General features: G+C 52.9%; 1 protein-coding gene across 1 annotated transcript in view; it reads right to left on the bottom strand.

The window, feature by feature from the left end:
* Positions 1-23,737, bottom strand: part of GFRA1 (GDNF family receptor alpha 1) — a 300,260-nt gene that overhangs the window by 18,958 nt on the left and 257,565 nt on the right. The window contains exons 5-6 of the mRNA XM_069754383.1: positions 18,113-18,222; positions 17,654-17,788 (exon numbers count right to left, since the gene is read on the bottom strand). Of these exons, the coding sequence (XP_069610484.1) occupies positions 17,654-17,788; positions 18,113-18,222 (245 nt within the window). The remainder of the gene's footprint in view (positions 1-17,653; positions 17,789-18,112; positions 18,223-23,737) is intronic.

Genomic DNA, 23,737 nt, shown 5'->3' on the forward strand with positions numbered 1-23,737 from the left:
CCCTGACAGCGTCATGTCATGGAGACCCCCTCACTACCCTCCCTGGCTGCCCTGACAGCGTCATGTCATGGAGACCCCCTCACTATTCTCCCTGGCTGCCCTGACAGCGTCATGTCATGGAGACCCCCTCACTATTCTCCCTGGCTGCCCTGACATTGTCATGTCATGGAGACCCCCTCACTATCCTCCCTGGCTGCCCTGACAGCGTCATGTCATGGAGACCCCCTCACTATCCTCCCTGGCTGCCCTGACAGCGTCATGTCATGGAGACCCCCTCACTATCCTCCCTGGCTGCCCTGACAGCGTCATGTCATGGAGACCCCCTCACTATTCTCCCTGGCTGCCCTGACAGCGTCATGTCATGGAGACCCCCTCACTATCCTCCCTGGCTGCCCTGACAGCGTCATGTCATGGAGACCCCCTCACTATTCTCCCTGGCTGCCCTGACAGTGTCATGTCATGGAGACCCCCTCACTATCCTCCCTGGCTGACCTGACAGCGTCATGTCATGTAGACCCCTCACTATCCTCCCTGGCTGCCCAGACAGTGTCATGTCATGGAGACCCCCTCACTATCCTCCCTGGCTGCCCTGAGAGTGTCATGTCATGGAGACCCCCTCACTATCCTCCCTGGCTGCCCTGACAGCATCATGTCATGGAGACCCCTCACTATCCTCCCTGGCTGCCCTGACAGCATCATGTCATGGAGACCCCCTCACTATCCTCCCTGGCTGCCCTGAGAGTGTCATGTCATGGAGACCCCTCACTATCCTCCCTGGCTGCCCTGACAGCGTCATGTCATGGAGACCCCCTCACTACCCTCCCTGGCTGCCCTGACAGCGTCATGTCATGGAGACCCCCTCACTATCCTCCCTGGCTGCCCTGACAGCGTCATGTCATGGAGACCCCCTCTCTATCCTCCCTGGCTGCCCTGACAGCATCATGTCATGGAGACCCCTCACTATCCTCCCTGGCTGCCCTGACAGTGTCATGTCATGGAGACCCCCTCACTACCCTCCCTGGCTGCCCTGACAGCGTCATGTCATGGAGACCCCCTCTCTATCCTCCCTGGCTGCCCTGACAGTGTTATGTCATGGAGACCCCCTCTCTATCCTCCCTGGTTGCCCTGACAGCGTCATGTAATGGAGACCCCTCACTATCCTCCCTGGCTGTCCTGACAGCGTCATGTCATGGAGACCCCCTCTCTATCCTCCCTGGCTGCCCTGACAGTGTTATGTCATGGAGACCCCCTCTCTATCCTCCCTGGTTGCCCTGACAGCGTCATGTCATGGAGACCCCCTCACTATCCTCCCTGGCTGCCCTGACAGCGTCATGTCATGGAGACCCCCTCACTATCCTCCCTGGCTGCCCTGGCAGTGTCATGTCATGGAGACCCCCTCTCTATCCTCCCTGGCTGCCCTGACAGTGTCATGTCATGGAGACCCTCACTATTCTCACTGGCTGCCCTGAGCGTCATGTCATGGAGACCCCTCACTATCCTCCCTGGCTGCCCTGACAGTGTCATGTCATGGAGACCCCTCACTATCCTCCCTGGCTGCCCTGACAGCGTCATGTCATGGAGACCCCCTCACTATCCTCCCTGGCTGCCCTGACAGCGTCATGTCATGGAGACCCCCTCTCTATCCTCCCTGGCTGCCCTGACAGTGTCATGTCATGGAGACCCCCTCACTACCCTCCCTGGCTGCCCTGACAGCGTCATGTCATGGAGACCCCCTCTCTATCCTCCCTGGCTGCTCTGACAGTGTCATGTCATGGAGACCCCCTCACTATCCTCCCTGGCTGCCCTGACAGCGTCATGTCATGGAGACCCCCTCACTATCCTCCCTGGCTGCCCTGACAGCGTCATGTCATGGAGACCCCCTCACTATCCTCCCTGGCTGCCCTGACAGTGTCATGTCATGGAGACCCCTCACTATTCTCCCTGGCTGCCCTGACAGCGTCATGTCAAGGAGACCCCCTCACTATCCTCCCTGGCTGCCCTGACAGTGTCATGTCATGGAGACCCCTCACTATCCTACCTGGCTGCCCTGACAGCGTCATGTCATGGAGACCCCCTCACTATCCTCCCTGGCTGCCCTGACAGTGTCATGTCATGGAGACCCCCTCACTATCCTCCCTGGCTGCCCTGACAGTGTCATGTCATGGAGACCCCTCACTATTCTCCCTGGCTGCCCTGACAGCGTCATGTCAAGGAGACCCCCTCACTATCCTCCCTGGCTGCCCTGACAGTGTCATGTCATGGAGACCCCCTCACTATCCTCCCTGGCTGCCCTGACAGTGTCATGTCATGGAGACCCCCTCACTATTCTCCCTGGCTGCCCTGACAGCGTCATGTCATGGAGACCCCCTCTCTATCCTCCCTGGCTGCTCTGACAGTGTCATGTCATGGAGACCCCCTCACTATCCTCCCTGGCTGCCCTGACAGCGTCATGTCATGGAGACCCCCTCACTATCCTCCCTGGCTGCCCTGACAGCGTCATGTCAAGGAGACCCCCTCACTATCCTCCCTGGCTGCCCTGACAGTGTCATGTCATGGAGACCCCTCACTATCCTACCTGGCTGCCCTGACAGCGTCATGTCATGGAGACCCCCTCACTATCCTCCCTGGCTGCCCTGACAGTGTCATGTCATGGAGACCCCCTCACTATCCTCCCTGGCTGCCCTGACAGTGTCATGTCATGGAGACCCCTCACTATTCTCCCTGGCTGCCCTGACAGCGTCATGTCAAGGAGACCCCCTCACTATCCTCCCTGGCTGCCCTGACAGTGTCATGTCATGGAGACCCCCTCACTATCCTCCCTGGCTGCCCTGACAGTGTCATGTCATGGAGACCCCCTCACTATTCTCCCTGGCTGCCCTGACAGCGTCATGTCATGGAGACCCCCTCACTATCCTCCCTGGCTGCCCTGACAGTGTCATGTCATGGAGACCCCTCAGTATCCTCCCTGACTGCCCTGACAGTGTCATGTCATGGAGACCCCCTCACTATCCTCCCTGGCTGCTCTGACAGTGTCATGTCATGGAGACCCCCTCACTATCCTCCCTGGCTGCCCTGACAGCGTCATGTCATGGAGACCCCCTCACTATCCTCCCTGGCTGCCCTGACAGTGTCATGTCATGGAGACCCCCTCTCTATCCTCCCTGGTTGCCCTAACAACGTCATGTCATGGAGACCCCCTCACTATCCTCCCTGGCTGCCCTGACAGTGTCATGTCATGGAGACCCCCTCACTACCCTCCCTGGCTGCCCTGACAGTGTCATGTCATGGAGACCCCCTCACTACCCTCCCTGGCTGCCCTGACAGTGTCATGTCATGGAGACCCCCTCACTATCCTCCCTGGCTGCCCTAACAGCGTCATGTCATGGAGACCCCCTCACTATCCTCCCTGGCTGCCCTGACAGTGTCATGTCATGGAGACCCCCTCACTATCCTCCCTGGCTGCCCTGACAGCATCATGTCATGGAGACCCCCTCACTATCCTCCCTGGCTGCCCTGACAGCGTCATGTCATGGAGACCCCCTCACTACCCTCCCTGGCTGCCCTGACAGTGTCATGTCATGGAGACCCCCTCACTACCCTCCCTGGCTGCCCTGACAGTGTCATGTCATGGAGACCCCCTCACTACCCTCCCTGGCTGCCCTGACAGCGTCATGTCATGGAGACCCCCTCACTATCCTCCCTGGCCGCCCTGACAGCGTCATGTCATGGAGACCCCCTCACTATCCTCCCTGGCTGCTCTGACAGCGTCATGTCATGGAGACCCCCTCTCTATCCTCCTTGGCTGCCCTAACAACGTCATGTCATGGAGACCCCCTCACTATCCTCCCTGGCTGCCCTGATAGTGTCATGTCATGGAGACCCCCTCACTATTCTCCCTGGCTGCCCTGACAGCGTCATGTCATGGAGACCCCCTCACTATCCTCCCTGGCTGCCCTGATAGTGTCATGTCATGGAGACCCCCTCACTATTCTCCCTGGCTGCCCTGACAGCGTCATGTCATGGAGACCCCCTCACTATCCTCCCTGGCTGCCCTGATAGTGTCATGTCATGGAGACCCCCTCACTATTCTCCCTGGCTGACCTGACAGTGTCATGTCATGGAGACCCCCTCACTATTCTCCCTGGCTGCCCTGATAGTGTCATGTCATGGAGACCCCCTCACTATTCTCCCTGGCTGCCCTGACAGCGTCATGTCATGGAGACCCCCTCACTATCCTCCCTGGCTGCCCTGATAGTGTCATGTCATGGAGACCCCCTCACTATTCTCCCTGGCTGCCCTGACAGCGTCATGTCATGGAGACCCCCTCACTATCCTCCCTGGCTGCCCTGATAGTGTCATGTCATGGAGACCCCCTCACTATCCTCCCTGGCTGACCTGACAGTGTCATGTCATGGAGACCCCCTCACTATTCTCCCTGGCTGCCCTGACAACGTCATGTCATGGAGACCCCCTCACTATCCTCCCTGGCTGCCCTGATAGTGTCATGTCATGGAGACCCCCTCACTATTCTCCCTGGCTGCCCTGACAGCGTCATGTCATGGAGACCCCCTCACTATCCTCCCTGGCTGCCCTGACAGCGTCATGTCATGGAGACCCCCTCACTATCCTCCCTGGCTGACCTGACAGTGTCATGTCATGGAGACCCCCTCACTATCCTCCCTGGCTGTCCTGACAGTGTCATGTCATGGAGACCCCTCACTATCCTCCCTGGCTGACCTGACAGTGTCATGTCATGGAGACCCCCTCACTATCCTCCCTGGCTGACCTGACAGTGTCATGTCATGGAGACCCCCTCACTATCCTCCCTGGCTGTCCTGACAGTGTCATGTCATGGAGACCCCCTCACTATCCTCCCTGGGTGCCCTGACAGTGTCATGTCATGGAGACCCCCTCACTATCCTCCCTGGCTGTCCTGACAGTGTCATGTCATGGAGACCCCCTCACTATCCTCCCTGGCTTCCCTGACAGCGTCATGTCATGGAGACCCCCTCACTATCCTCCCTGGCTGACCTGACAGTGTCATGTCATGGAGACCCCCTCACTATTCTCCCTGGCTGCCCTGACAACGTCATGTCATGGAGACCCCCTCACTATCCTCCCTGGCTGCCCTGACAGCGTCATGTCATGGAGACCCCCTCACTATCCTCCCTGGCTGCCCTGACAGTGTCATGTCATGGAGACCCCCTCACTATCCTACCTGGCTGCCCTGACAGCGTCATGTCATGGAGACCCCCTCACTACCCTCCCTGGCTGCCCTGACAGTGTCATGTCATGGAGACCCCTCTCTATCCTCCCTGGCTGCCCTAACAACGTCATGTCATGGAGACCCCCTCACTATCCTCCCTGGCTGCCCTGACAGTGTCATGTCATGTAGACCCCCTCACTATCCTCCCTGGCTGCCCTGACAGTGTCATGTCATGGAGACCCCCTCACTACCCTCCCTGGCTGCCCTGACAGTGTCATGTCATGGAGACCCCCTCACTACCCTCCCTGGCTGCCCTGACAGTGTCATGTCATGGAGACCCCCTCACTACCCTCCCTGGCTGCCCTAACAGCGTCATGTCATGGAGACCCCCTCACTATCCTCCCTGGCTGCCCTGACAGTGTCATGTCATGGAGACCCCTCACTATCCTCCCTGGCTGCTCTGACAGCGTCATGTCATGGAGACCCCCTCACTATCCTCCCTGGCTGCCCTGACAGCGTCATGTCATGGAGACCCCCTCACTACCCTCCCTGGCTGCCCTGACAGTGTCATGTCATGGAGACCCCCTCACTACCCTCCCTGGCTGCCCTGACAGTGTCATGTCATGGAGACCCCCTCACTACCCTCCCTGGCTGCCCTGACAGCATCATGTCATGGAGACCCCCTCACTATCCTCCCTGGCTGCTCTGACAGTGTCATGTCATGGAGACCCCCTCACTATCCTCCCTGGCTGCCCTGACAGTGTCATGTCATGGAGACCCCCTCACTATTCTCCCTGGCTGCCCTGACAGTGTCATGTCATGGAGACCCCCTCACTATCCTCCCTGGCTGCCCTGACAGCGTCATGTCATGGAGACCCCCTCACTATCCTCCCTGGCCGCCCTGACAGCGTCATGTCATGGAGACCCCCTCACTATCCTCCCTGGCTGCCCTGACAGTGTCATGTCATGGAGACCCCCTCACTATCCTCCCTGGCCGCCCTGACAGCGTCATGTCATGGAGACCCCCTCACTATCCTCCCTGGCTGCTCTGACAGCGTCATGTCATGGAGACCCCCTCACTATCCTCCCTGGCTGCCCTGACAGCGTCATGTCATGGATACCCCCTCACTATCCTCCCTGGCTGCCCTGACAGTGTCATGTCATGGAGACCCCCTCACTATCCTCCCTGGCTGACCTGACAGTGTCATGTCATGGAGACCCCCTCACTATCCTCCCTGGCTGCCCTGACAGTGTCATGTCATGTAGACCCCCTCACTATTCTCCCTGGCTGCCCTGACAACGTCATGTCATGGAGACCCCTCACTATCCTCCCTGGCTGCCCTGATAGTGTCATGTCATGGAGACCCCCTCACTATTCTCCCTGGCTGCCCTGACAGCGTCATGTCATGGAGACCCCTCACTATCCTCCCTGGCTGACCTGACAGTGTCATGTCATGGAGACCCCCTCACTATCCTCCCTGGGTGCCCTGACAGCGTCATGTCATGGAGACCCCTCACTATCCTCCCTGGCTGCCCTGATAGTGTCATGTCATGGAGACCCCCTCACTATCCTCCCTGGCTGCCCTGACAGTGTCATGTCATGGAGACCCCCTCACTATCCTCCCTGGGTGCCCTGACAGCGTCATGTCATGGAGACCCCTCACTATCCTCCCTGGCTGCCCTGATAGTGTCATGTCATGGAGACCCCCTCACTATCCTACCTGGCTGCCCTGACAACGTCATGTCATGGAGACCCCTCACTATCCTCCCTGGCTGCCCTGATAGTGTCATGTCATGGAGACCCCCTCACTATTCTCCCTGGCTGCCCTGACAGCGTCATGTCATGGAGACCCCTCACTATCCTCCCTGGCTGACCTGACAGTGTCATGTCATGGAGACCCCCTCACTATCCTCCCTGGGTGCCCTGACAGCGTCATGTCATGGAGACCCCCTCACTATCCTCCCTGGCTGACCTGACAGTGTCATGTCATGGAGACCCCCTCACTATCCTCCCTGGCTGCCCTGACAGCGTCATGTCATGGAGACCCCCTCACTATCCTCCCTGGCTGCCCTGACAGTGTCATGTCATGGAGACCCCCTCACTATCCTCCCTGGCTGACCTGACAGTGTCATGTCATGGAGACCCCCTCACTATCCTCCCTGGCTGCCCTGATAGTGTCATGTCATGGATACCCCCTCACTATTCTCCCTGGCTGCCCTGACAGCGTCATGTCATGGAGACCCCCTCACTATCCTCCCTGGCTGACCTGACAGCGTCATGTCATGGAGACCCCCTCACTATCCTCCCTGGCTGTCCTGACAGTGTCATGTCATGGAGACCCCCTCACTATCCTCCCTGGCTGCCCTGATAGTGTCATGTCATGGAGACCCCCTCACTATCCTCCCTGGCTGCCCTGATAGTGTCATGTCATGGAGACCCCCTCACTATTCTCCCTGGCTGCCCTGACAACGTCATGTCATGGAGACCCCCTCACTATCCTCCCTGGCTGCCCTGACAGTGTCATGTCATGGAGACCCCCTCACTATCCTCCCTGGCTGCCCTGACAGTACATGTCATGGAGACCCCTCACTATCCTCCCTGGCTGCCCTGATAGTGTCATGTCATGGAGACCCCCTCACTATTCTCCCTGGCTGCCCTGACAGTGTCATGTCATGGAGACCCCCTCACTATTCTCCCTGGCTGCCCTGATAGTGTCATGTCATGGAGACCCCTCACTATTCTCCCTGGCTGCCCTGATAGTGTCATGTCATGGAGACCCCCTCACTATTCTCCCTGGCTGCCCTGACAGTGTCATGTCATGGAGACCCCCTCACTATTCTCCCTGGCTGCCCTGACAGTGTCATGTCATGGAGACCCCCTCACTATTCTCCCTGGCTGCCCTGATAGTGTCATGTCATGGAGACCCCCTCACTATTCTCCCTGGCTGCCCTGACAACGTCATGTCATGGAGACCCCCTCACTATTCTCCCTGGCTGCCCTGATAGTGTCATGTCATGGAGACCCCCTCACTATCCTCCCTGGCTGCCCTGACAATGTCATGTCATGGAGACCCCCTCACTATCCTCCCTGGCTGCCCTGACAGTGTCATGTCATGGAGACCCCCTCACTATCCTCCCTGGCTGCCCTGACAGTGTCATGTCATGGAGACCCCCTCACTATTCTCCCTGGCTGCCCTGACAACGTCATGTCATGGAGACCCCCTCACTATTCTCCCTGGCTGCCCTGACAACGTCATGTCATGGAGACCCCCTCACTATCCTCCCTGGCTGCCCTGACAGTGTCATGTCATGGAGACCCCCTCACTATCCTCCCTGGCTGCCCTGACAGTACATGTCATGGAGACCCCTCACTATCCTCCCTGGCTGCCCTGATAGTGTCATGTCATGGAGACCCCCTCACTATCCTCCCTGGCTGTCCTGACAGCGTCATGTCACAAAGACCCCCTCACTATCCTCCCTGGCTGCCCTGACAGTGTCATGTCATGGAGACCCCCTCTCTATCCTCCCTGGCTGCCCTGACAGTGTCATGTCATGGAGACCCCCTCTCTATCCTCCCTGGCTGCCCTGACAGTGTCATGTCATGGAGACCCCCTCTCTATCCTCCCTGGCTGCCCTGACAGTGTCATGTCATGGAGACCCCCTCTCTATCCTCCCTGGCTGCCCTGACAGCGTCATGTCATGGAGACCCCCTCACTATCCTCCCTGGCTGCCCTGACAACATCATGTCATGGAGACCCCCTCACTATCCTCCCTGGCTGTCCTGACAGCGTCATGTCACAAAGACCCCCTCACTATTCTCCCTGGCTGCCCTGACAGCGTCATGTCATGGAGACCCCCTCACTATCCTCCCTGGCTGTCCTGACAGTGTCATGTCATGGAGACCCCTCACTATTCTCCCTGGCTGCCCTGACAGTGTCATGTCATGGAGACCCCCTCACTACCCTCCCTGGCTGCCCTGACAGCGTCATGTCATGGAGACCCCCTCACTATCCTCCCTGGCTGCCCTGACAACGTCATGTCATGGAGACCCCTCACTATCCTCCCTGGCTGCCCTGACAACGTCATGTCATGGAGACCCCCTCTCTATCCTCCCTGGCTGCCCTGACAGCGTCATGTCATGGAGACCCCCTCACTATTCTCCCTGGCTGCCCTGACAGTGTCATGTCATGGAGACCCCCTCACTACCCTCCCTGGCTGCCCTGACAGCGTCATGTCACAAAGACCCCCTCACTATTCTCCCTGGCTGCCCTGACAGTGTCATGTCATGGAGACCCCCTCACTACCCTCCCTGGCTGCCCTGACAACGTCATGTCATGGAGACCCCTCACTATCCTCCCTGGCTGTCCTGACCGTGTCATGTCATGGAGACCCCCTCACTATTCTCCCTGGCTGCCCTGACAGTGTTATGTCATGGAGACCCCCTCACTATCCTCCCTGGCTGCCCTGACAGTGTTATGTCATGGAGACCCCCTCACTATCCTCCCTGGCTGCCCTGACAGCGTCATGTCATGGAGACCCCCTCACTATCCTCCCTGGCTGCCCTGACAGCGTCATGTCATGGAGACCCCCTCTCTATCCTCCCTGGCTGCCCTGACAACGTCATGTCATGGAGACCCCCTCTCTATCCTCCCTGGCTGCCCTGACAGCGTCATGTCATGGAGACCCCCTCACTATTCTCCCTGGCTGCCCTGACAGCGTCATGTCACAAAGACCCCCTCACTATTCTCCCTGGCTGCCCTGACAGTGTCATGTCATGGAGACCCCCTCTCTATCCTCCCTGGCTGCCCTGACAGCGTCATGTCATGGAGACCCCCTCACTACCCTCCCTGGCTGCCCTGACAGCGTCATGTCACAAAGACCCCCTCACTATTCTCCCTGGCTGCCCTGACAGTGTCATGTCATGGAGACCCCCTCTCTATCCTCCCTGGCTGCCCTGACAACGTCATGTCATGGAGACCCCCTCACTATCCTCCCTGGCTGTCCTGACCGTGTCATGTCATGGAGACCCCCTCACTATTCTCCCTGGCTGCCCTGACAGCGTCATGTCATGGAGACCCCTCACTATCCTCCCTGGCTGCCCTGACAGCGTCATGTCATGGAGACCCCCTCACTATGCTTCGTGGCTGCCCTGACAGTGTCATGTCACAAAGACCCCCTCACTATGCTTCGTGGCTGCCATCTTGGGTGGATCTCCGGCCGGGTGGGTCACATCCTGTGTATTCCCCCCGGTCCATGACTAGCGCTGAGCTTTCAGTACATCTGGACTTTTACTGGTGGTCTCGCCGCTTTCCCCCAATAATTCCCTTTCCCTTGTAACGCTGTGGGTGTTGCGGCTGATCCGCACTTTGTGTCAGTGATAATGGAGATGATGGGATATTTTATTCTATGTTGCAGTGCGTTTTGCTATGATAATGATGGCAGAGATGATGAATCCGATAATTGGCGCATTACCAGCAGCCACTTATTCATCGGCTTTATTTTCCACTTTATTTCTGTGATTCGCTTTCCTAAAAAAGGGACGTCGCTCAAGGTAATTTGGTTTATATGGAGAGGACGGAGGGTAATGTGGGGGATGGGAGGCGAATGGCGTTATGGCACAGAATATAGATACAGGGTTTGGTATCAGTAGAATTAAAGGGACAGTACCCTATGGTACTGGAGGCAGCAGAGTTTCCAAAAACTCCCACATAAAGCTGGTAAAGTCGGGAAGTGGCTGCTGCAGGTCTGAGGTTCATGTTGTCAGGAGCCATAGACACCGCCAGATCGATGAACTGTGAGGCGGCTGGCACTGCAAGGGGTCACTTTGGTTGGCATTATTGGATGAGAGCACTGTAATGGGTGCAGCTAAATTCAGGAGGGTATTGGGGGGAGGGGGGTTGTAGAATGGGGCTGTGACGACACAGCATTTTACCCTAATTAACCAGGTGTCTGTTTTCAGCAAGCCAGGAGGAATATGTTATCTATATGTTGACTTTTGAATTTACGTGTTTCTTTCTGGGTGGTCAAGAAAACACAGATTTTTGTTCGTAAAAGCCTGTAATATTAACTTGTAAGTTGACATTTGATTTAACATATTGTACTGTAAATCTGGATGGCTAGAGACGCAGGATGACTGAACAACGATGTTTGCTGATATGCTTATTACACATTGTCCAGACCAGTGAGTTTGTTGACTTGATTAACAGAGGAGGAAAAAATTATGCAAATAGATTACCTAATCAAAGAATGAAAGTTGGTCTCCTCACCATTCTTACCCTTTAGTTGTGAATGCTGACTTGACATTTGTTAATTATAAAAACGATAGATACCTCCTTAGACAGAGATTCAGCCAACACCTCAAGACATTCAGACAGCCAAGAGATCCAGAGATCCAAAGAATCAGAAACTCGCTTCATGACAGCAGCCAAGACATCACGGCTCCATCATGAGGGACACAGATTTATCATTCTACAGTACGCCAGATTAGGGGACCACAACCCCGGCTGGAAGAATACAGATCTGCTCCACTGACAATTGCAAATCCATGGATAAGTTTGGGGTAGTCAAGATTTGGACCCACTAGTCACCTGAGCCCCATGGATACGTTTGTGGAGGCCAGGAATGGGACCCACTGGTTGCCTGGCTCCATGGAGATGTTTGGAGAAGTCAGGCTGTGACCCTCTAGTCACCTGGCCTTGTACCTCAATGGGCTATCATCTCCGTAAGTTTGTTGTTACCTCCTCTCTGTGTGCATGCCACAGGTGGGGTAAAGGGCCCGGGAAGCTCTGATGTCACAGCAGTTCTTATCCTGGCGAGTCAGCGGAAGGGTGAGACTCTAATGTGCACCATGTTGGGTATTTTGCTGGGACTGTTCTATGTGTTATTTGCCTGTTTTATGGTTCAAAAAAGTATTGCCACACTGTTTTACCTCACCCTGTGTTGTCTAAGTAGAATTAAGCTCATGGTGAAAAAGAGAGCGGACGTTTGGTGGAATGATCCATGGTCCATACGGTTTCAATCAATCTGCATAGTTTGTCCTTCAATGGTTCCAGGTCAACGAGCTGTATGATTACAATGGGTAATCAATAGTGATGAGCAAGTGTACTCGTTGCTCAGGTGACCTCCGAGTATTTTTTTAGTGCTCGGAGATTTAATTTTCATCTCGGCAGCTGAATGATTTACAGCTACTAGCCAGGCTGAGTACATGCGGGGGTTGCCTGGTTGCTAGGGAATCCCCACATGTAATCAAGGTGGCTAATAGCTGCAAATCATCCAGCTGCCGCGATGAAAACTAAATCTCTGAGCACTAAAAAAATACTCGGAGATCACCCGAGCATTCTCGGGAAAACCCGAGCAATGAGTAAACTCGTTCATCACCAGTAATCAACATATTAGCAAGCACTGATTGATCAATGACCCTGCTTCCCTCTCCTCCAAGGATTGCAACACGATAAGTTGCAACAACCATCAATTTAAGTGTCAACGTTCAGGCTCATGTGAACAATGGCTTATGATAGTAAGACACATCTGGCATAATTAAGAATAAATGGGGTGTCACAGCAGCTGCATAGGGGGAGGGGGTCACTCTCCTATAAGGAAGGCTTCTGCATTTACCAGGCAGTGCCGTCCCAGGACGTGGAGGAATCGTTTACCTTAACCCAAGTGTCTATGAGCCTATTATACCTAACACTGACAGATGTTTACAGAGGGGAGAAAGTACTGCCCTCGTGGGCTTACAGTCTACGGGGTGGTGGGGAGGAGGCAGTAAGTTGGGGGTTGTGACAGCTCCTTTGGTGGTGAAGAGATCGCTCTGGTGGTGGTGAGGAGACTGCTCTGGTATTGGTGAGGTGGCAGCTCTGGTTGTGGTAAGGAGACAGCTCCGGTAATTGTGAGGTGGCATCTCCGAGGGTGGAGAGGTGACAGCTCTGGTGGTGTTGAGGTTACAGCTTTGATGGTGGTGATTAGACAGCTCAGGAGGTGGTGTGGAGACAGCTCTGGTGGTGTGGAGACAGCTCTCGTGGTGGTGTGGAAACAGCTCTTGTGGTGGTGAGGCAGCAGCTACGGTGGAGGTGAGGCAGTAGCTCTGGTGGTGGTGAAGAGACAGCTCTTTTGGTGGTGAGGAGACAGCTTTGGTGGTGGTGAGGCAGCAGCTACGGGGGTGGTGAGGCAGTAGCTCTGGTGGTGGTGAAGTTACAGCTCTGATGGTTGTTATGAGACAGCTCCGGTGATGGGGAGGTGGCAGCTCTGGTAGACCTGAAGAGACAGCTCCGGTGGTGATGAGGAGACAGCTCCGGTAGTGATGAGGAGACAGCTCCGGTAGTGATGAGGAGACAGCTCCGGTAGTGATGAGGAGACAGCTCCGGTGATGGGGAGGTGGCAGCTCTGGTAGACCTGAAGAGACAGCTCTGGTGGTGGGGAGGCAGTGACTCCGGAGGTGGGAAGGCAGCAGTGCTGTCATTGCAGGCTGTAGCTTTCTTGAAGAGATGTGTTTTCAAGTTCCATCTGAAAGTTCTGACTGTGGTAGACAATCGGACAGGTTGGATGAAGGATTCTCAGGATGAGTCTTGGAGGTGATTTGGTGAGGAAAGTATAAGTGTGGAGGACAGAAGGAGGTCCTGGGATGACCAGAGGTTGTGTGTTAGAAAATATTGGGAGATTAGTTCAGAGATACATGGAGGAGACAGGTTATGGATGGCTTTGGAGGTCAATGTCAGTAGTCTGAACTGGATACGCTGAGGGAATTTGGAGCCAATTGCAGAGGGGGAAGCTGATGAGTAGTGAGGAGAGATGTGGATTAGTGAGGTAGTAGAGTTAAGGACGGACTGGAGACGTGCGAGAGTGTTAGCAGGGAGGCCACAGAAGAGGATATTGCAGTAGTCTAAGCAGGAGATCATGAGGGCACAAGCATTTTAGTAGATTCAGGGTTGAGGAAAAGATGGATTCTGGGAATATTTTGAGTTGGAGGTGGCAAAAGCTTGGATGTTTGGTATGAAGGACAAAGCAGAATCGAGGTTACTCTGAGGCAGTGAATGTCCGATGTCCACAGGGGAAATGTGATTTTATCTATAGGGGGGGGTGTTAGGTGAGATAGAGGAAAGCTGAGGAGTTGGATTTTGTTCACATTAAGTTCTAGCAAGCAGGAGGAGAAGAAGGAGGAGGGTATGGCTGATAGACATGCTGGGATTCTGAACAGGAAAGACGTGACGTTTGGGCCAGAGATGTAGATCTGAGTGTCATCAGTGTGTAAATGGTACTGGAAGCCATGGGACTTTATGAGTTGACCCAGGTCATAGGTATAAATGGAGAGGAGTAGGGTCCCAGGCAGACCCTTGAGGGACAACAAGAGAGAGAGTGCGGGATGAGGAAGTAGTGTAGGAGGGAGTGGGAGACGCTGAATGTGCGGGTTGGTGAGGTGTGAGCAAATCCCGGGGAGGGCAAGGTCTATGATACCGAGGGAAGAAAGGATCTGTACTAGGAGGAAGGACAGGTCTATGAGGACCACAGAGTAATGTAGAAAGCAGAGGACAGGTCTATAAGGAGCACAGGGTAATATAGAAGGTAGAGGACAGGTCTATGAGGAGCAGAGGGTAATGTAGAAGGTAGAGGACAGGTCTATGAGGAGCACAGGGTAATGTAGAAGGTAGAGGACAGGTCTATGAGGGGCACAGGGTAATGTAGAAGGTAGAGGACAGGTCTATGAGGAGCACAGGGTAATGTAGAAGGTAGAGGACAGGTCTATGAGGAGCGCAGGGTAATGTAGAAGGCAGAGGACAGGTCTATGAGGAGCGCAGGGTAATGTAGAAGGTAGAAGACAGGTCTGTGAGGAGCACAGGGTAATGTAGAAGGTAGAGGACAGGTCTATGAGGAGCACAGGGTAATGTAGAAGGTAGAGGACAGGTCTATGAGGAGCAAAGGGTAATGTAGAAGGTAGAGGACAGGTCTATGAGGAGCACAGGGTAATGTAGAAGGTAGAGGCCAGGTCTATGAGGAGCACAGGGAAATGTAGAAGGTAGAGGACAGGTCTATGAGGAGCACAGGGTTATGTAGAAGGTAGAGGACAGGTCTATGAGGAGCAAAGTAATGTACAAGGCAGATGACAGGTCTATGAGGAGCACAGGGTAATGTAGAAGGCAGAGGACAGGTCTATGAGGAGCACAGGGTAATGTAGAAGGCAGAGGACAGGTCTATGAGGAGCAAAGTAATGTAGAAGGCAAATGACAGGTCTATGAGGAGCACAGGGTAATGTAGAAGGTAGAGGACAGGTCTATGAGGAGCACAGGGTAATGTAGAAGGTAGAGGACAGGTCTATGAGGAGCACAGGGTAATGTACAAGGCAGAGGACAAGTCTATGAGGAGCACAGGGTAATGTAGAAGGTAGAGGACAGGTCTATGAGGAGCACAGGGTAATGTAGAAGGCAGAGGACAGGTCTATGAGGAGCACAGGGTAATGTAGAAGGCAGAGGACAGGTCTATGAGGAAGAGTACAGAGTAATGTAGAAGGCAGAGGACAGGCCTAGGAGGAGCACAGAGTAATGTAGAAGGCAGAGGACAGGTCTAGGAGGAGAAGCACAGAGTAATGTAGAAGGAAGGGGAGAAGACTAGGAAGAGTACAGAGTAATGTAGAAGGCAGAAGACAGGTCTAGGAGGAGCACAGAGTGATGTAGAAGGTGGAGGACAGGTCCAGGAGGAGGAGCACAGGTCTAGGAGGAGCACAGAGTAATGTAGAAGGCAGAGGACAGGTCTAGGAGGAGCACAGAGTAATGTAGAAGGCAGAGGACAGATCTAGGAGGAGGAGCACAGGTCTAGGAGGAGCACAGAGTAATGTAGAGGGCAGAGGACAGGTCTAGGAGGAGCAGAGTAATGTAGAAGGCGGAGGACAGGTCCAGGAGGAGGAGCACTGAATAATGTAGAAGGTGGAGGACAGGTCTAGGAGGAGGAGCACAGAGTAATGTAGAAGGTGGAGGACAGGTCTAGGAGGAGCACAGAGTAATGTAGAAGGCAGAGGACAAGTCCGCGAGGAGGAGGACAGAGTAATGTAGAAGGCGGAGGACAGGTCAATGAGGAGGAGCACAGAGTAATGTAGAAGGCAGAAGACAGGTCCAGGAGCAGGAGGACAGAGTAATGTAGAAGGTGGAGGACAGGTCTAGGAGGAGCACAGAGTAATGTAGAAGGTGGAGGACATGTCAATGAGGAGGAGAACAGAGTAATGTAGAAGGCAGAAGACAGGTCCAGGAGCAGGAGGACAGAGTAATGTAGAAGGTGGAGGACAGGTCTAGGAGGAGCAGAGTAATGTAGAAGGTGGAGGACATGTCAATGAGGAGGAGCACAAAGTAATGTAGAAGGCAGAAGACAGGTCCAGGAGGAGGAGCACTGAGTAATGTAGAAGGTGGAGGACAGGTTTAGGAGGAGGAGCACTGAGTAATGTAGAAGGTGGAGGACAGGTTTAGGAGGAGGAGCACTGAGTAATGTAGAAGGTGGAGGACAGGTTTAGGAGGAGGAGCACTGAGTAATGTAGAAGGTGGAGGACCGGTTTAGGAGGAGCATAGAGTAATGTAGAACGTGGAGGACAGGTCCAGGAGGAGAAGTATAGAAAATTGGATGTTGGAATTAGCAGTCAGCAACTCATTGGTAATTTTGGTCACAGCAGTTCTGGGTGGTGGGAGGAAAGTCCAGAATGAACATGCAGTTTGAGGAGTTTGGAGGTGAACAGGAGCAGTAATATGCAATGATAGCTGTATGTAGAGGTTGGGTCGAGGGATGGTTTCTTCAGGATAGGTCTGATTATTGCACATTAGAAAGCAGAATGGAAGACACCAGAGGTTAATAATAGGGTGAAAAGATGGGTTAGGGCGCGGATAAGTGTGGTGGTGAGGTTGGGGGGAGGTGGGATGGGGTCAAGTGCACAAGTGGTGAGGAGCGACTTGGAGAGAAGATGAGCAAGCTGCCCTTCAGTGATGGTGGGGAGGAAGGTTATGGGGAGTCGGCATTGGTCTGTTAATTAGGGGGCTGTGGTGGTTGATTAGTAAAGACTTGTCTGATTTGGTCGATCTTATTTTTGAAATTTGAGACAAAGTATTCTGTAGGAGTAAGAGGGGGCAGCGGACGGTGGAGGAAGGAGGTAAAAGTGTGGAATAACCTTGGGTTGATATGGGATAAAGAAGATATCATAGCTGTGAAATATTAAAAAGTATAAAATTAAAAACTAAACTGCGGCATTTATTGTCCCTATAAGAAAAAGCAAAATGGAATGAGTTGCGGTGAATTTCGCGAAACGCTTTAGAAAGATCGTTTTCCTCCGAGTCAACTGAATTGATTTCCATTTGGTAAAATGTCTCTTAAATGTAAAGGAACAGCGTAGTAATGAGCACCCACAGCTGAGCTCGCGGGGCTGGGTGTATTATTAGCTATTAATTAGTAACAGGTATTTCAGGGCTCGCTCAGACTTACTCAGGCAGAGGTTATCCTTGAAGAAGTTTAGGAATTTCAAGCAGTCATCAATGTAGTTTCCGCTGCTGCTGCAGTCGCACCAGGGGGACACGCTGAGGCTGCTGGATTCAATGTAATTCGGGGTGATACCTGTGCCTGTAACCACAGAAACAGCAGATGATAAGCCAGCCATCATCTCGGGAATCTCAGTTATTATGAGCACTGACTGGTGATTTATATTAATAGGGAGCGTAATAACCATTAGAGGTCAGGAGCAAGTGACTGGGAGAGCCTCAGTGATAATAAGCTGGTGACTCATACATCATGTGCTACAAGTAATCCTTAATGGTCACTTTGTGTTCTAATGCCCATTCACACAGTACAGATAATGCCTCAATCAATGTATCCACACACTCTGCAACAATGTATCATGTGTGACACAGATCCCAGCGGTGCTACTTGTATACAGAGGGTTCCTACCGATGAGACCGGAGTATGCCAGCAGGCATTCCGCATAGTTCTCCTTCAGGCATCCGCTCACCGATCGCGGGTCCGGCTGACAGTCGGTAAGAAAGTGAGCGAGACGAGATCTGTGATAGAAAACACAAGGTCACCTTTCTATAAAATCAGGAAGATTCTCATGGATTACTGGATGACAGGAGAAGACACCCGATCTACAGTCACAAGGTCCCGCCGCTCCCACCCCATGGATTAAATGACATTTACTTCACTTTAATTTCTAATCTGAGCTTGAAGTTGTGAAGAAACACGAGTCTTATTTGTACCAATTTAGTCCTGAAGTAATTACATTTATGCACAAACGCTGCGTCTGAATATCAATGAGATTCCTTGTCATGAAAGGAAATGGAGCGGAATTTACCCTCATTTATCTGTAAACAATAAGTTCACTACAATACGAAGCGCAGGCGATATCTAGAGTATCCGCTACAGAGCGCGGCAATAGTATATGACATATGTCTGATTTACAGGGCTGACTATACCTGCTAATGGGCACATGGCAGAGCATCCGGATCAAGGGAGAAAGCAGAAAACACCGGACACAAGGTCCACAATCACTGTGTGTGGTACCGGCTCTGGGGGGACCTGATGGAACATCCAGCATTCTCTATACAACATATTATAGATAGGAAGATGGCATGATGGCATATAGTATGCTGGGGCTGTAAATGGAGCAATGGCACATCATACGTATCGCCTATAGTGTAGAAAATGTGTCTACAAGTTAGGCCTACGGATGGAGTAATGGTCATCATATGTGTACCGCCTGTGGTGTGGAAAAAACATCCGTAGCCAAAAAGATCACTGTATAGTAAATACAAGAGTGTATATACACACAGTAATGGCATATAGTATCATATGTCTCTAGGCAGGAGGGAAGTATATAGATAAGTATCCAGCAGCTAGATGAGGGTGTCTACAACTAAGAGGTAATGGACCCAAAGCTCTAATGTAGGCAGATTGCCAGGGAAGTTAACTATAGAGTAGTAGCTACAGCGCTGGAGTAATCAATACTCCCACATGTATACGTTTAGATACCCATGGAGAGACAATAAAGCAGGGTATATGAAAGGAGACCTGGGTGGTCAGAGGGGTGAGTGCGGCACACACACCCCGATGCGCGTTTCGGATAAAGTCCTTCGTCAGAGAGTAGGGTCTATCAAGAGCCAGGAGGTTTAAAAAGGATAGTGCCAATTAGAGGAGGCCTTAGAGGATGTTGCAGCATGCGCCGCCAGGAGGAACCCGGATGTCACGGGCGCCTGCGTCAGGTGAACGGTGACGTCGGGTCACATGTCCTGTGCCATGACATCAACGCCCCTGAGGAAGCCCGTGTGAAACGAGCGATGGGGTCACAGACTCACATTAAGGACAGTCCTTCACATGGGTGAGCACTGGTATTACCTTTATTAACATTTACAGCCATTCCTTAGCATGTTTTTATCCATCCATTTAAACACACGTACTTGTTCACTTATAGATTCAAGCACACTACTTCATCGCTCTCTTCCTGTATCCTCACCCATCCCTTGTAGATTGTGAGCCCTCGTGGGCAGGGTCCTCTCTCCTCCTGTATCCTCACCCATCCCTTGTAGATTGTGAGCCCTGGCGGGCAGGGTTCTCTGTCCTCCTGTATCCTCACCCATACCTTGTAGATTGTGAGCCCTCGTGGGCAGGGTCCTCTCTCCTCCTGTATCCTCACCCATCCCTTGTAGATTGTGAGCCCTGGCGGGCAGGGTCCTCTCTCCTCCTGTATCCTCACCCATCACTTGTAGATTGTGAGCCCTCACGGGCAGGGTCCTCTCTCCTCCTGTATCCTCACCGATCCCTTGTAGACTGTGAGCCCTCGCGGGCAGGGTCCTCTCTCCTCCTGTATCCTCACCCATCACTTGTAGATTGTGAGCCCTCACGGGCAGGGTCCTCTCTCCTCCTGTATCCTCACCCATCCCTTGTAGACTGTGAGCCCTCGCGGGCAGGGTCCTCTCTCCTCCTGTATCCTCACCCATCACTTGTAGATTGTGAGCCCTCACGGGCAGGGTTCTCTGTCCTCCTGTATCCTCACCCATCCCTTGTAGATTGTGAGCCCTCGCGGGCAGGGTCCTCTCTCCTCCTGTATCCTCACCCATCACTTGTAGATTGTGAGCCCTCACGGGCAGGGTCCTCTCTCCTCCTGTATCCTCACCCATCCCTTGTAGATTGTGAGCCCTCGCGGGCAGGGTTCTCTCTCCTCCTGTATCCTCACCCATCCCTTGTAGATTGTGAGCCCTCGCGGGCAGGGTCCTCTCTCCTCCTGTATCCTCACCCATCCCTTGTAGATTGTGAGCCCTCGCGGGCAGGGTCCTCTCTCCTCCTGTATCCTCACCCATCCCTTGTAGATTGTGAGCCCTCGCGGGCAGGGTCCTCTCTCCTCCTGCATCCTCACCCATCCCTTGTAGATTGTGAGCCCTGGCGGGCAGGGTCCTCTCTCCCCCTGCATCCTCACCCATCCCTTGTAGATTGTGAGCCCTCGCGGGCAGGGTCCTCTCTCCTCCTGTATCCTCACCCATCCCTTGTAGATTGTGAGCCCTGGCGGGCAGGGTCCTCTCTCCTCCTGTATCCTCACCCATCCCTTGTAGATTGTGAGCCCTTGCGGGCAGGGTCCTCTCTCCTCCTGTATCCTCACCCATCACTTGTAGATTGTGAGCCTTCGCGGGCAGGGTCCTCTCTCCTCCTGTATCCTCACCCATCCCTTGTAGATTGTGAGCCCTCGCGGGCAGGGTTCTCTCTCCTCCTGTATCCTCACCCATCCCTTGTAGATTGTGAGCCCTGGCGGGCAGGGTCCTCTCTCCTCCTGTATCCTCACCCATCCCTTGTAGATTGTGAGCCCTGGCGGGCAGGGTCCTCTCTCCTCCTGTATCCTCACCCATCCCTTGTAGATTGTGAGCCTTCGCGGGCAGGGTCCTCTCTCCTCCTGTATCCTCACCCATCACTTGTAGATTGTGAGCCCTCGCGGGCAGGGTTCTCTCTCCTCCTGTATCCTCACCCATCCCTTGTAGATTGTGAGCCCTCGCGGGCAGGGTCCTCTCTCCTCCTGTATCCTCACCCATCCCTTGTAGATTGTGAGCCCTGACGGGCAGAGTCCTCTCTCCTCCTGTATCCTCACCCATCCCTTGTAGATTGTGAGCCCTGGCGGGCAGGGTCCTCTCTCCTCCTGTATCCTCACCCATCCCTTGTAGATTGTGAGCCCTCGCGGGCAGGGTTCTCTCTCCTCCTGTATCCTCACCCATCCCTTGTAGATTGTGAGCCCTCGCGGGCAGGGTCCTCTCTCCTCCTGTATCCTCACCCATCCCTTGTAGATTGTGAGCCCTCACGGGCAGGGTCCTCACTCCTCCTGTACCAGTTGTGACTTGTAATGTTCAAGATTATTGTACCTGTTTTTGCTATGTATACCCTCCTCACATGTAAAGCGCCATGGAATAAATGGCGCTATAATAATAAATAATAATAATATATTGCCAATAGCTACTGTTTGCCTACTATGGATCCTTGCGTTACTTTATTTGGTCCTCACCCGTGACCTAATACTTTATATGTTTATATTGTTTGCCCATTAGTGTCTTCTGACATTATTTTAATCATTTCTTAAAATGTAAAAAATTGATATTATCTTCAAAATTGAACATGACGCATACGCATCAAGCAGGGATTATTTACTCCAATCTCTTGTAGGATCCATTAATTGGGGGGTTCCCTATGATCTGGGACTATCGTCCCAATATATTGCATACATATACATATATTATACAATTAAAACTACATCAGGTCGCATACTTAGTGTCATACACAGTAATTACCTGTCTTGTGGTCCTTCATTGATTATAATTTTTTGAACATTATACATTGTACTATACTACACTTATATACATTGTTTTTGTCCCAGCGATGCTGTTGCTCTTCAAGAGTCTCATTTGCCCTTTGTTGTCTTCGACGTTGTGCCTTTGCTGCTTTCCGTTCATTGTCATTGGCATACTTTTTAGGAGGAGCCATGTTGGCGTTGATATTTGCTTTATAAAGGGGTTTTCCCACAAACGAAAGATCATTATAAAAATTGTCTGTGTCTGACCGTGTACAGAACATATCGCATCTTCTGGGCAGGGGAGGAAGCAAAATACAATACTGACATTACAGCAGGAGATCACAGAGGATACATTATGTGAGGTAAAATATTGTTTAAAAAGTCAATGAAATATTTTACCTCACAAAATGAATCCTCTGTGATCTCCTGATGTAATGTCAGTGTTGTCTTTTGCCTCCTCCCCTGCCCAGGAGATGTGATATGTTCTGTACACGGTCAGACACACTCACCTGTTATGATAAGATAATTCAGTACCACAATGGACATAGAGGTCAGAGCACATACAGTGACCTGACAATAACCCAAAAACATAGAACGAGCTCTGAGACGTGGGAACTCTGCTGACCGCAATCCCTAATCCTCTCCAACCACACTAGAGGCAGCCGTGGATTGCGCCTAACGCTCCCTATGCAACTCGACACAGCCTGAGAAACTAGCTAGCCTGAAGATAGAAAATAAGCCTACCTTGCCTCAGAGAAATACCCCAAAGGAAAAGGCAGCCCCCACATATAATGACTGTGAGTAAAGATGAAAAGACAAACGTAGAGATGAAATAAATTTAGCAAAGTGAGGCCCGACTTTCTGAACAGAGCGAGGATAGGAAAGGTAACTTTGCAGTCAACACAAAACCCTACAAAAACCACGCAAAGGGGGCAAAAAGACCCTCCGTACCGAACTAACGGCACGGAGGTACACCCTCTGCGTCCCAGAGCCTCCAGCAAGCAGGAAAAAACAAATATACAAGCTGGACAGAAAAAAACAGCAAACAAAATAGCAAAGCAGAACTTAGCTATGCAGAGCAGCAGGCCACAGGAACGATCCAGGAGGAAACAGGTCCAATACTAGAACATTGACTGGAGGCCAGGTTCAAAGCACCAGGTGGAGTCAAACAGAGCAGCACCTAACGACTTCACCACATAATTTGAGGAGGGAAACTCAGAAGCCGCAGTACCACTTTCCTCCACCAACGGAAGCTCACAGAGAGAATCAGCCGAAGTACCACTTGTGACCACAGGAGGGAGCTCTGCCACAGAATTCACAACAGTACCCCCCCTTGAGGAGGGGTCACCGAACCCTCACCAGAGCCCCCAGGACGACCAGGATGAGCCATATGAAAGGCATGAACAAGATCGGGAGCATGGACATCAGAGGCAAAGACCCAGAAATTATCTTCCTGAGCATAACCCTTCCACTTAACCAGATACTGGAGTTTCCGTCTTGAAACACGAGAATCCAAAATCTTCTCCACATTATACTCCAACTCCCCCTCCACCAAAACCGGGGCAGGAGGATCAACAGATGGAACCATAGGTGCCACGTATCTCCGCAACAATGACCTATGGAATATGTTATGTATGGAAAAAGAATCTGGAAGGGTCAGACGAAAAGACACAGGATTAAGAACCTCAGAAATCCTATACGGACCAATGAAACGAGGTTTAAACTTAGGAGAGGAAACCTTCATAGGAATATGA

This window comes from Ranitomeya imitator, chromosome 2, assembly GCF_032444005.1.
Source record: "Ranitomeya imitator isolate aRanImi1 chromosome 2, aRanImi1.pri, whole genome shotgun sequence".
Taxonomy (NCBI): Eukaryota; Metazoa; Chordata; class Amphibia; order Anura; family Dendrobatidae; genus Ranitomeya; species Ranitomeya imitator.